Source organism: Lycorma delicatula, chromosome 5 (assembly GCF_047948215.1).
Source record: "Lycorma delicatula isolate Av1 chromosome 5, ASM4794821v1, whole genome shotgun sequence".
NCBI lineage: Eukaryota > Metazoa > Arthropoda > Insecta > Hemiptera > Fulgoridae > Lycorma > Lycorma delicatula.
In genome coordinates this window covers 85,305,528-85,320,114 of record NC_134459.1, presented here as the reverse complement: position 1 = coordinate 85,320,114, position 14,587 = coordinate 85,305,528, and the positions used below count along the sequence as shown (strand labels likewise).

General features: G+C 27.3%; 1 protein-coding gene across 4 annotated transcripts in view; it reads left to right on the top strand.

The window, feature by feature from the left end:
• LOC142325156 (uncharacterized) overlaps positions 1-14,587 on the top strand; it is a 506,788-nt gene that overhangs the window by 61,506 nt on the left and 430,695 nt on the right. For all 4 annotated transcript variants that reach the window (XM_075366560.1, XM_075366557.1, XM_075366558.1 and 1 more), the window contains exons 2-3: positions 9,748-10,027; positions 13,945-14,269. In XM_075366560.1, coding sequence (XP_075222675.1) covers positions 9,807-10,027; positions 13,945-14,269 — 546 coding nt within the window. In that variant the 5' untranslated portion in view covers positions 9,748-9,806. The remainder of the gene's footprint in view (positions 1-9,747; positions 10,028-13,944; positions 14,270-14,587) is intronic.

Here is a 14,587-nt window from a genome sequence, read left to right as displayed (position 1 = left end):
AGCTCAACGACAATATATATCAGGCAAATAGGTATGACCTTGATTAGGAATGTGGTCTTATTTATCAATAGTAATGAAAATGAAATGATATTTAATTATATATTACGTATAGTGAATCACAATTTCAATTCCCCCCTCTCACTTACGGAGTGCATTCCTAGCAATTATATGAAGCATATGTATGTACGAACAAAGAATGGAAAGGCCTTGTTTTAGAGTTATGCATTACAAAACGTTTTGTTCCTATTTGTGCTTCAAAGGTAAAATAAAACTCTAATTACGATGATAAGATTTTATATTTTTTGTAAAAAAAATATATCCCAGAACTGTATCTTTAGCAATTTTAAAGAAAGTTTTTGTTAAGCTTTAAAAATTAGAATCAAAATATATTGATTTTGATTATATATATTTTTTTGTCATATAGCCTTATCTTTGATTGATTTTTCTGTCCTTTCAAATATATTTCTCTTCCAAGAAGAACATTTTAGGTTAGATTTAATCTACCTTCATACAAGTTAAAAAATAGGACTTTAAAAAAATGGTAGAATTGAATTCTGGAAAAGTTAGTATGAATAATCATAAAATGCAAATAAAAATCTTTAGGATTTTTACTTGTATTTTGAACAGAACATGAGAAAATATTTTATAATTCTAATCTAAACTAAAAATCAATCTGTTAACATTTAAAAAACTTAATTCATTTATCTTGTAGATAGCGTCTAAATGTGATTTTCTTGACTGTTTTTATAAACACTAATGCAAAATACTTAAAAACTAGTGGATATGAAGTTTACCTTTAGTAATAATATTATTCATAAAACCTTTGAATGTTTCAGATTCAGGCTATCAATAATGGTGTTTGTGGTCGTTTATTATTCCATGTTATTAAAGCAATTATTAATAATTAATACCAGGAAAAAATGCATAAAAATAAAAAGGTTTTTTTAAGTAAAATAAAAAACGCAATTTCTCTATAGAGTTTTTTTACAAAAGCATTCCCGGATCTGTTAATAAGAATTTTTTGTTTCAAATTACTTTCTCAGAAATGCGCTTCTTATGACGGGGTAAAACTTCTTAAGTTATTAATATTATATATAATGGATAATAAATAATACAATGAGTAGTAATAATATATTGTATAGAAAATAATATAGTAAACTGGCCTACTTACTCGTATTATACTAGGTAATAATTAATTTTATCATATGAAAATTAATATGTTTTGTTAACTTTTTTTACTCAACTTTATTCTTATTCACTATTTCTTCTTTTATCACTTAAAAAAATGAAAGTTAAATGTAGGCCTCCTAAATAAATACTGTAAAAAATTTATATCTCGTTAATTTTATTTAATATAATTCATTTTGAATAAATCATACAAAAATATTTGAATACCAACTTTGGCCAGGTTTTTAAAAGTATTATGTGTAGCATATATATTCTACAAAATGCTTTATACTTCTATGTATAGAATGATGTATAACTCCTTCTTACTGATAGCTAAGGTGATAACTGACGCAATTTTATTTCTTTATTTTTTCTTCGGTAAAACAGTATCTAGAAGATCATTTATTTATTCTTTTAACAAATATATGCAATGGGTCAGCAAAGATACTTCTGAAATACAGAGAATTTATTACAGCATTGTTTGATAATATCTCCGATATAAATTTTCGGTATAATTTAACGTTATTCCTTACAGAACGAGGAATATTATTCCTTACAGAACGAGGAATATTAAGCCACCAGGTACGAAGTATCTACTGATAGTCAAATTAAAATTTTACATTCATTAATAAAGTAGTTTCTCTTGTTCAGCATCATCAATCCAAGTATTTATTGATATACTTATTTACTTCAATGAAATGAATTTAAAGTGTCAAAACATTATCATTTAACTAATAACATCTTTATTTATTCGTAATTGTTGGTAGCTGCGTTCTTTGAGTAGGTTAAATATAATACATTTTGAGTGTGCCAAGCTAGGATTTGTTGACATAATAACAATCAAATTTACTGTTCGTAACCGGGAGGCAAAACCGCTTCATTGAAATTTATCTGCTATGAGTAGCCTTCGATTTTCATACAACAATTAAAGCGTACATCATTTTTTAATATCACATAAAAAAAATATAGGCCTAACCTACAAAAAATCATTGAACCTAATTTGATTACTATAGTTATTTGATCGGATGTTCTCTAATTTATAATTGTAGATTCCAGTTATGGTGTTACTAAAGTATTTGTACATCCCACCATTATAATTTTCTGTATGATACAAGTTATTAAATATTATATGCATAATATAGGGCTATTAAAATCGCATGTAATATTTGTGTTTTCTAATGAGGTATAATTTTGTTGTTTATCTATGTATCAAACATTTTAAATTACAAAATAAAATACAATTTGTTTAGTACAAATTATCGTATGATAGTTAGAACTCGGTAATATTTAATTCTTTGTCCTACTTTATGTCTTAATGAAAACAATCTTAATCTATTTATATTATTTTGCAGTATACAAAAAAGATCATTGTAATTTTTTCTCATAGCTTAATTAGAAAAATACGATGTTCTGTTATTGCAGTGTAGATCTACATTACTCTTAAAAGATAATTTTGTTTAATTTTCTTAAAAATATGGCTAGCCTAGTTATATTTTTTGATTAAAATTATATGTTTTTATCAAATTTTTATACCTATAATTTATTGAAATGAAAAATTATGATTTTATTTGTTGAAACAAGAATAGAGAAAGTTTGGTAGGCTATTTTTTAATTTTTTTTTTTTTTAAAGATTGTATCCTAAATTACTAGCAATAAATAATCTTGTAATAACTAAAACTTTCACTTTGAAATAATTTGATGAGTGATATGGAGAAATGCAATCTTTTTTAACGTGAGGATATAATATAGAATTAATGTTTTATAGCAGTTTATATACTTTATATTTTTTTACTATTTATTATTCAGTAAACCAAAGAAGTAAATGTTAATTGGTTCACGAGACTATTTCGTATCGTAGTAACTACTTTTCACCTACCACAGTCAAGTTTTTTTTTTTTTTTTTAAAGAGAAAGAAACAATTATTTAGAAAGAAACATTTTTTTACGTCAAGTACTTGATCTGTAGAAAACACATCAATATATTACTCTTCCAAGAAGAACACGCTACATTCTGCGATAATCTATATTACATAAGTTTAATTTTTTTTTTCGACGAATCGGAGGAACCCCATTTACGGGCTCGCTAACAGGTTCCACAAGTTGTTATTTAGAGTGCGAATGTATGCCTGCATCCTACAGACTAAACCTCCTATCTCACCGATCCTCCCCTCCGAGGGCTGAACTCGCATTTAATTATAAATACGGCCCTGGGGGGTGCCTTTGCCTCTAACCCAAGAACGGGACCACACTAGGCTCGGCTATGCCGTCCCCAGCCCCCCGCATCGCCCCGGAAGCCGGGACTCGGTCCTTTGCGCCTGCCTCAAACAGGGGAATTTATTTTAATATTATATCAATATAAGTCAATCTCATTGCCGTAGCGTCAAAATATTTCATCCAGTTTCCGATTTCGAATTTAGTCAGATTGGACATTTTACGTACGCTAACAAATTTCTCACGAGTAGAAATCATGTTTATGAAGTTAATTAGTAATCTGAAATATAATAATTTTTTTTCGGTTTTACGTTTATTACATATAATTTATATTCAACATAATACAAAAAGTGGTCTTTTGGGCCGTCAGTATTTTATTTACCAGAAACGATTTGGTTAAAATTTTAAATGAATGCAAAAATAAATCTCAAAAATATTAGCTGTTTTACTTTTCTAGCCAATATAGAACTGAATTAAGGAAAAGTATTGTTCTTGTGTCAAAAATGAACTATTGAGATGTGTAACTCAGAAATTATCGAGATCATTGCCAAATTTCAATGATCTCACATTACTATGAAATGTTAAGATCCAGCGAAATCTCACTTAAAAAATATTCGCGTGTGTGTGGTGTGTGTGTGTGTGTGTGTACGCGTTTTAGCCTTTATTTCGCTTATTATTACAAGAAGGGGTTCACTTAAAATTTAGTAGTATGATTTTGGTAATAATTTTTCACACGCTACAAAATTCATTTTTTATTAAAAAAAAACGCATCAAGGTAATTGTCATTGGGCGTAGGACTGTAGGTAGACAGAGAGAAAATTAATAAATAAATGAATTTAAAAACATGGGATATTACTGTAATTAAATTCTAAAAAAGTCCGTTTTTAGGGAAGGGACACTAAAATCGTACTATGACACCTTTTATAACAAGATGTCAAGCACGATAAAATCTCAAGGGTAAATTTTTTTACCATTTATTGGTTTTTCTTTGTAATTAATATACGTGACATAATTTTTTTAATGCGCATGCCCTCCCCAAAAAATTCAAATTATGAATTTTCAAGGGATGCTGTTATTTTTTTTTTAGGTAGATTTCATAATAAAGCTACCTATTGTAATGGGTACCATGATTCAACTTCCAGAAAATTTCGACATATCTTCGCGTTTCACATTTCTCAGATCCCAAAACCATCGTCAGTTCAAAAGTTTATATATACATTTAGATATATTTCACTTTTTTGTGGACACGATAATTGTCGTAATTTTCGCCAATCGCTTTCAAATTTATAAGTAAAATATAACAACCTAAAATGTCGGTCGAGTTCGTTAATGGGCCATGGGGGGTGGTAATGGGGGGGGCCTTTTTCTAAGAAACAAAATATCGAATTTGTTTAAAGTTCCTACTATTCTTTGGATAAGGACCTAAAACTTACCTAAGTAACAACATTTTTTGATATCACCAAGCATTAGCCCAGGGGGTGGAAAAAATGGAGTTTCGAAGAAAAAAAAATCATACCTCCCTTAATAGGCACAGTATCGAATCGGTATAAAGTGGTTGTTAGTCCTCTAAGCATCATCTAAAACTTTTGTCTGAAACAATTTTTGGTAAAACCAACCCTTAACAAGGGATGACCAAAATATTGCTGGAATTGTAAGAAGATGTGGCTTGTCGTATGCTAAACATGTGAAACTTTTTTCACATGCAACCATTGTCGTATTGAGTAAATTTGAATGTTTTCCTTAACTTTAAGGTGGAAATCTCTTTTATCCTCTACTTAGCACCGATGAAATCTACCTCCGCCTTCCGACATGCCGAAAAGGATTTTATTGAATTTTAATAGTTATTTATTAGCGTAAAATATGTTTTAGGGATGCTAAAAATGCTTATTGTAATAAATAATTTTTTGTGGGGTGGGAAAGTTAACGATTTCAGCAGTTGTTTGTATCTCATAAATGCGTTTACATATATTCTTGAAATGTGCTAAGGTGACTTTCATTTGACAATGACGTCATTAAGAGTTTTTAAAAATTGATCAAGAAATTCGGAATACAGAGATAATAATTATGACATTCATTAGTTCCGCATGTAACCTTTAAAAACAAAAATTGCAATTCTCAATAACTGAAGAATTTTATTAATCATAGAAACAACCAATAAAAAATTTGAAATTACTAACGTTTATCAGTTTCAGTAGTTATTTCTTCATAATTGTAAAATTAAAATAAATAAACATCAGTTCTAATTGAAGTTCATTAATAATAAACATTGACAGCAACATATAATAAAAATGACTTATAACCATTTAAAAGTAGACGTAAAAATTTTAAAATTTCTACTTTGATGAATTTCTTAAGTCCTGCTCAATGTATAAATCATGGGAATTCTTAAAAAGAAAAACTACAAAGTTAAATTTGTGATTTCAGTGTTCAGTCCAAAAGTTTACTTCCTCGTTTAAATCCTATGACCAAATAGTTCATAATTTAACAACAGTTTTACATTTTCAACTGCACAATTTTGTTGGAAAATAGCACTGTTCATTCCCGAAACAATTAAATGAGAGATAACACGATGGTTTAACAAATTATAGGTGTGTTGATAAGTATAAGACAAAGTTTTAATTTTTGAGTATTTGAAAATTAGCTATTTATTTTTAAATGTTGCTATATTTTAACGAATGATACTTTATGAAATTCTATTTGTGAATTTTGGTAAGCAAACGAAATTTCAAACAAATCGGTAGATAATGAAGATAACCTACAGCCAACGACGTGGCGTGCTTGTCAAAAGTTGGGAATAAATAAGAACATATTTATTTTATTATATTCTACAAATTTTTACAAAGGTTATTAGTTTCTATAATAACTAAAAAAATTACCCTTACGAAAGAACAAGGATAAAAATCCCTATTAAAGTACATACTATAAAAATTCACTTCACAAAAGAATTATAAAAAGACAAAAACAAAAAAAATTAAAGATATTTTTGTTTAAATAAAATTTATAAAAACACGAGAAGAAATAAATCACAAGTTATAGTCATTATAATAAAATTAAATAAATTAAAAAATTAATTACTATTAAAAAAACATTTATAAAAAACAGTTTGTTGATATTTATTTAAACATTTAATTACAAAAGCGCCTGTATTTCTTTTTTATCCGCGGATAGGCCTTCAAGGACCACGCAAATATCATTTCATGCAGTTCCTTTCTTTTTCTTCCAAAAGTTCTTCATTCTTTCGTACTGTTTAGCTCTTCTTTCTTCAATCCATTTTCTTCTGTTGAGCTTTTTCTTTTCACCTCCAGGAACCTTTAATTCATAATTCTTTCTGTATTCTTTTCTATCTAGACAGCCTTTTTCTGTAATGTTAAAATTTTTTATCTCTTCTTTCATCTGTTTAATAAAGCCGCCTTGACCTTTATTGTTCCAGAGTTTGTGGAAAATAGGCGCCTGTATTATTACAAGAATTTTCAAAATAAAAATTAAATATTTTTAAAATTCTCAAAATATCATTAAAAAGTCAATCACTGGACGCGCGCGCGTGTCATCTATACATACAAAATGTTTATAAAAATCGTTTCAAGAATTCAGGGGATGGTCCCCCATATCGAAATAAAGAAACAAATTTGTATTGGATTACCGCGGTATTATCAGCCATTTTGTATTTTTAACATAAAAATTTATTTCTCAGGAATGGTTATTCGTATCACAATAAAACACAGTATTATAATAATTGTATACTATAAATAAAATATTTTTATTATTTCATGATTACTAAAATCATGAAAATATTATAATAATACTGAAAAGTAGTTTGGTAAATCAAGACGACTACGTCATTATGAACTCCAGAATTCAAAAAGGGTATGTTAGAAGAAATATCCAACCATCCCGAAAAAAGTGCTAGAGAACTGGCCTTGGCGTTCAATCGTGAAATATTTAATATTATTAAAAATTTTTATAATTTCTTACATGATAACATTAATAAATATATTCCAGTTGAGATCGTGTCGGGTTATTAATTTTATTTGAAAAGAACATGAAAATTGGTTTTTTAATCTAGTGACTTACTAAAGAAGTGACTAGCTTCTAGTGACTAGCTTCAAGAATTTTTGTCATAACTTTGTTATTTATGAACGGATTGAAATAAAACATTTAAATAATATTATGAACATTTAAATAAAACAGCAATTGCAAAAATATTAATAATTAACAAGTTTACAAAGCCGCCATACTGAAATAGATTAAGGTATCAGGGTAATTATTTTTACACAAGTAAACCCCTAGATACCCAAAAAATATACGAAATTCTAGCTCGATACGATTACCCCATTCCTGAAAAATAAATTTTTATATTAAAAATACAAAATGACTAATAGCTGGTAAACTAAGCGTTTTCGGACATAGGTTGTAAATGTTTTTTTTTTACTTCGATGTCGGGGACCATCCCCTGAATTCTTGAAACGGTTTTTATAAACGTTCTGTTTATAAAGAGTGTATCACGAAGTTTTCTCGGCACTTTCATAACCTATTCTGTTTTTAAAAATAATAGAAAAAGTTAATATATACATATGACCTAAAATGCTTCGTTTCTGTTACGACTAGTGAAATATTTTGATCGGATTTCATCTACCTTGGTGAAATAAGTTCGTACTGAAATTTTTGAGGCATTAATTAAGGGGCAGAATTAGTGATTTCTTATGGTTTCTGACCTGAAAAATCTAATAAAATAGGTTCCAGAACAGAATCAACAGTAATCTTTTAAAAATCTGAGGTGAAAACCAATGAATTAGTGTAAAAAATCTCTGCTTTTATGTTTGACATACAATAATTTCGTTAACTGGGCAATAAACACATAAAATCTATAAATAAAACTTAAAGAGAATTTAATTTTGTAAAAGGGTTATAAAAGGCGTCAATACACGACGTATTTTTTAACAGAAATTTTTAGCAATAGATTTTCTTTTTAAATAACTTTCACATCATCAAAAAAGAATTTGGTTTTTGTTTACATTTAGTAAATACGTCTCTGACAAATGTAGCAATATACTGTTTCTAAATAAAATTCGAATTTTTCTAACTTTTCTTTGTTTATTCATCTTATCTTACATTATTTTGTTCAGAATTAAATTCTCTGCAAGTTTTGTTTAAAGGTTTTTTAAAGATTTGAAGCAAAAATTGTTTGCTATTCCCGCAAAAATAATAGCAACAAAAATAATAACATTATAACAAAACCAACAAAAATAATAGCATTACAATATCTGTTTAAAAAACAATAAAGTTGTAAATTTGTTATTTTTTAATTAGCAGTTAAACATCATTTGTTAATTTTTTAAATATTTTTTTTTTTATGATTTCTTATGTATTAATATTTTTATTATTTTTACTTTCTTGTACGAAGTAAAGGAAGTATTGTAATCGCGAAAAATTTCAACGGAAATATCCATTTTGACTAGTTTTGGCGTGACGTCTGTACGTACGTATGTATCTCGCATAACTAAAAAATGATTAGCCGTAATATGTTGAAATTTTGTATGTAGGGTTGTTGTAACACCTAGCTGTGCTCCTCCAGTTTTGATTGCAATCGACTTGAACAAGAATGTCCAAAAAAGCCCAAAATCCAAACAATTTTGATTTTGGACTTTTTCTTAACTGCAATAAAAACCCTCATTGAGAGCTTTTCAACGATTTATCATAAGTGATACTTATATTCATTGGTTCCAGAGTTATAGACAAATAGAATTGTAATTAATGAAATATTTGGATCTTACAAGAGGAAGTCACATCGGTGCGAATCCGGCTTCATTCCCTTTTTAACTTTTTTTTTTTAAATTAAAATGTATTTATTTATTAATAATTGTTAATAATAAATTTAAATATTTATTACAAATTATTAAAAAAAAATTTACAATAAATAATAATTAAAAGAAAAAAAAATGAAAAAATCAGAAGGTATAAGTGAAATAAAATTTTATGTACCTTTCATTTAAAAAATAAAAGTTTATGTGAAATTTAACAGGCGTACAAGGAAGTCACGTGGTGTCTACATCAGATTTTTTAAAACGAATATTATGAATGTCCAGGAGAACGCAATTTCTTAACACGGAAAATCAAGAAGTGTTACAGAAATACTTAATGCTTGAATAACAATACACAACACGTGATAGTGCAGCATGCGATGCACGTAATATACATGTGTTTGCAAGCACGTGTATATCTTAAAAGTACTTACAAAAACACTCCATACTCACTAAACCGAAACGAAAAAGATAATTATTGTATTTACATTTTTCTAAATAAGTAATTATTTATTTATTATTTGTATTTTTCTTGGTTTTTATATTATCTTGTTTATTATTAATTTTGACAGGAGTAACAAAGAAGAATAAGCGACTAGCACAGAGGATTCGGCAGCCGAGGACATACAAAATGACAAATAAACAAGAAGTGGCACAACTGCGCAAGGCGCTTGAAAAAGAGCGTAACGCAGTGCGTTCAGCACAAGATGAAGTGGCGGCCCTTCGTGCGGCGCTCGACAGCGAACGGAGCGCTGTTAGAGCTCTGCGTCGGGATATAACAAGTCAAATAAAAAAGGTTAGAGAAGAAGAAGCTGAAAAATATACTGCGTTGATTGAACAACTGAAAAAGAGGTAAAATTATTTTTAACATTTGATTAATAAAAATCTGGTATAATAGACTTTATTTATTATCTTCTTAGACTCATTTTCGGTAATTATTTATCATTTAAACTAAAAAAGAACAAATTTTAAAGGATTTTTTTTTTATTAATGAAAGATCTTTCTCTGTTGAATGAATCTGAATTAATGGTACATAACCTGTTCTATGTATATTTTAATTTTATTAAATGTTGCCGTTTAGATATAATTAAAATTCGGAAACTTAACACTAAGAGCTGTATCATATTTTCTGATGGTTTTACAATATTTGAAACCATCAAATATTACTATACTTCATCAGGTTGTAGTCACATCTTGAAAGTAATGCTTACTTCTACATCTTTCAAACCACTAAGATTAAATTAACTTAAATTTCTTGTGGCTAATCACCTTAGCAGTTGAACAACTGGCTTTTTTGACAACAACATATTCTATCTACTATGGAGGACACCATTATGTATTTATTTTTTAAAAATACTTTCTTCACATAAAAATGAAAAAAAAGAAGTTTTTTTCTAAATTAATTTCCCTTTTTATATGATTCAATAGTAATTATACTCAATTAATTATAAAAAACGATGTTATTAAAGCAGGACAGGATATCCTAAGTCAGACCCAGTCTAGTGGTGAATGCGTCTTCCCAAGTCAGCTGATTTGGAAGTCGAGAGTTCCAGCGTTCAAGTACTAGCAAAGTCAGTTATTTTTACACGATAACGCTGATAACGCGTTATTAGATTATCCCTAAGATATCTAAATCTTTAAATCAAAATAAAGGATAAAAATTACATAAATAAATGTAAAAAATAAAAAATAAAGATACGGATTTGAATACTAGCTCGTGGATACCGGTGTACTTTTGTGGCTGGGTTTCAATTAACCACACATCTCAGAAATAGGAAACTGAGACTGTAAAAGACTACACTCGTACATATCATCCTCATCCATCCTCTAAAGTATTATCTGAACGGTAATTACCGGAGACTAAATAGGAAAAAGAAAGAAGAAGAACGATATCATCAGTCAAGAAGACAAAAATAATAACAAACATTAAAATACTCAACAATAATACAAACAGAAATTGGAAAATAAAAAGAAGACAAAAAAATTCAGATACCTAGATGAAATTATACCGGAAAATGGATTAGAAAAATCAATAATATAAAATAAAATTTCAAATATATCAGAAGCTTACGGAATAATCAAAAATATATACAATAAAAAATGCTCATCATAAAACTTAAAAATCAGACGATGCAATACAGTAATAAAACTAGAAAAATTGTTATGTATGTGCTTAAATATGATACAAATCTGGAAAATATAAAAAAAGGGAATGGAAAAGATCCCCTAAAAGATAGAAATACATTTAAACTTAAAAGCAACAATTAAATATATAAAAACAATAAAAAAATAATGGACAAAATGAAAAGGAAAAAATTGGTATCCTTTAGTTATCTTGCCAGAATAAAACAAAACCCAGATTAACTAAAAACAGATTAAAACAACATATTTTTTTTAATTAAAACAGATTAACTAAATAAATCCTGATTTCTTTTATTAAAGGAAAATAGAAATACACTGGATTAAACAAATTAAAAAAACTTAAAACTTAGAAATATAAAAGAAAAGGTATTAAAAAATAGACACCTTAAAGGCCAAAAATATGTCAGAGATTTTTTTGACCAAAGTATGAAGAATGAAAATTCAAAAACGAAATGATCGGAAGAACGCAAAGAATAACATGCAAAGAGAATGAAGAAGTATTGGAAATGAAAGAATAGCATGGAAGAACAGCGTTGAAACTAAAGACGTGGTTGTGAAGTGAACAAATCGAATAGAATAAAAAAAAGATATTTAAACAACAGAATTTAGAACGTTTTAGTTTTAAACACATAGATCTGGAAAGAGGAGTTTTGTAAGTGTTGTTCGTTGAAGCTATGAACGGGTAAAATATCGGTTGTTATCAAATAGACATAAAAATCGTTGGATTTATTTCCATGTCGTTTATTTCAACTTTAGTGTGATTTTGCGTGTTGGTTTTGATGAGCTAAGTTATATTCTGTAATAGTCAATAAAAACTGTTTTTGTACTAATCAAATTTTCTACCTATCTTATCCTATCTAAATCAGCTATAAAATAGAATGTTATTTATAGATTTGATTTATTATTTATAATGTGCTTTTTTAATTGATTATTTTGGCTGATTGGATGTAAACTATGATCTCAAAAATGCCTATTTAGTAAATCAAAATATTATCATAGATATCGAAAAAAATACAATAGTTACAAAAAGAAAAAATATAAATTATTTACAATTATATTATCAGGATTACTAATTAATCTTTTTTTTTTTAAAATTAGCTTCTTAGAACCCTTATTTAACCAGGGTTTTGATAATTAATTTGAAATACTCCATCTGGATTTTCATTACGATATATTTAATATAAATAATGAATTAAACTAAAATTGTACATAAAAATTAAATATAATCTTTTTGCCATTATAATGGTTATTTTATTTTCATTAGTATGTTGCGTTTAAAATCATCATACACGTAGTTTTCTTAATAATAATTTATATTTTTTTGTAAGTTTTTCCCTGTTACGTGTTCATAGAAAATCTTAATCTAGATTTATACATTTCGAAGTATCATACAAATTTCACATTTTTTTATCATGGTAAAGAAACAAAGCGAACAAAAATGTACATTGTAAGCTTCGTATTTGTCTTAAGTAATTTCTAATATATCTGAACAAATTTTTCTTTTAGAAGTTAAGTTTATTTATATTTTTTTTAGTTATTTATATAATGATTGTATTCTTCTTAAGAAATTAAAAATGAATATAATATTATAAATTGAATATATAATTGAGTATATATATATATATATATATATATATATTAAGATTGAATATAACTATTATTTTACAAATGGTGGTTAGTATTTATAATACAAATCTTCCTTGTTTGAATAAAGAAATATATTTTTAATTAATAATTACTTAAAATTTGATATTCCATTTTTAAATTGTTTTTTTTTTTTTTTTTTTTAATCAAGTCACATGATATAATAATATTACGTATTAAAAGTAGCAGAAGAAAACGCTCAAGACACGTTACCAAAATTTAAAATTTATAACTTCATGTGCTATTGAATTGTTTAAAAGTCAAAATTGACATAAAGTCACAAAAAAATAATATAAAAATTGCAACTCTTATGAATCATTATAAGTAATTTAAATTCATTTCAATTTTAATTTAATTTCATTATAAAAAACGTATATATTATAAAAGAGCAGGCATCAAAAGCTATGGTCATTAGCCCGGTCGAAATTGGTAACGTATGAAAAGATACCATGCTTCACCGAGATTCGAACCCGGGACCTCTGCACCAAATGCGGAGACGTTGTTTACTCAGTTACGTAGGTCCTGCATTACAACTCATATTGTATTCATAAAAATTAAAATATTTAAAAGGATTTATCAAGTTTTAATATTTGCATAATTTAACTATGAATAGTCCAATTAAAAAGAAAATTAACCTTTTTATAAAATAAGGTTTATAAACCTATAGATCTTCATTTGGATAATTTGTTCCCCTCGTAGGATATAAAATAGAATAAGGTAAAATTTATTTCAAGAAAGTATAAATATAATTTCTCCCATCATTTTTAAATTTCTATATATATATATATATATATATATACATATTAATCTCACATCATTATTCGTTATTCAAGAGTGCATATTTTCTTTGTCACTTACAACAATATAGAAGTAATGCTTTACCATGCACGGTACATAAAGCTTTTGTTTTTTGGTTATTCATTTCGATAAACATTTAACATAACTTCTTTCTTTGTGTATTATACTTTCTTTTTTTGTTTCAGAACGACACTTGAGCAAGAAGAAGCATTAAAGAGTCAGAAAGAAAATATTCAAAGAGCAATGACAGCAGAATATCAGAGGTTACAACAGTCTCGTGAAGCAGAATTCCATCGCGAATCGAATCGTAAAGAGGAAGATCTACGTCGTCAACTAAGAGATGCATTAAATAGGCTCAATGAAACGACAAATAAAACGGTTAACTCTTTACAACCTGTAATTTCAGCTATGACTTCAACCACGACTACTGCCGTCATTTCTGCCACAATAAACAACAATGAGATCCAGGCACTCCGCGCACAAAATAAACAATTTGAGCTTCGTATACAGGCAAGATTTATACTATTTTATAATTTATTTATTTATTTATTATTGTTTTTGAATACATGAATGTATTTTAATATTCAAACCAAGATCATTACGGTAGCAATTTGATAAATTCCAATCCTTTCATCCTAAGTAATCAAATCCAAATTAGGTTTGGCATATTCATCCTAAGTAATTGAATCCAAATTAGGTTTGGCTTATTTTACAGTATAAAATTTCCACTTAATATTCCTACACTCAGCTTTTTTAAGCTTATATGATGAATTAGTTATTTACAAAAGAAAATTATTCGGAAAGAAATATGGGTGATAATGTTGGACA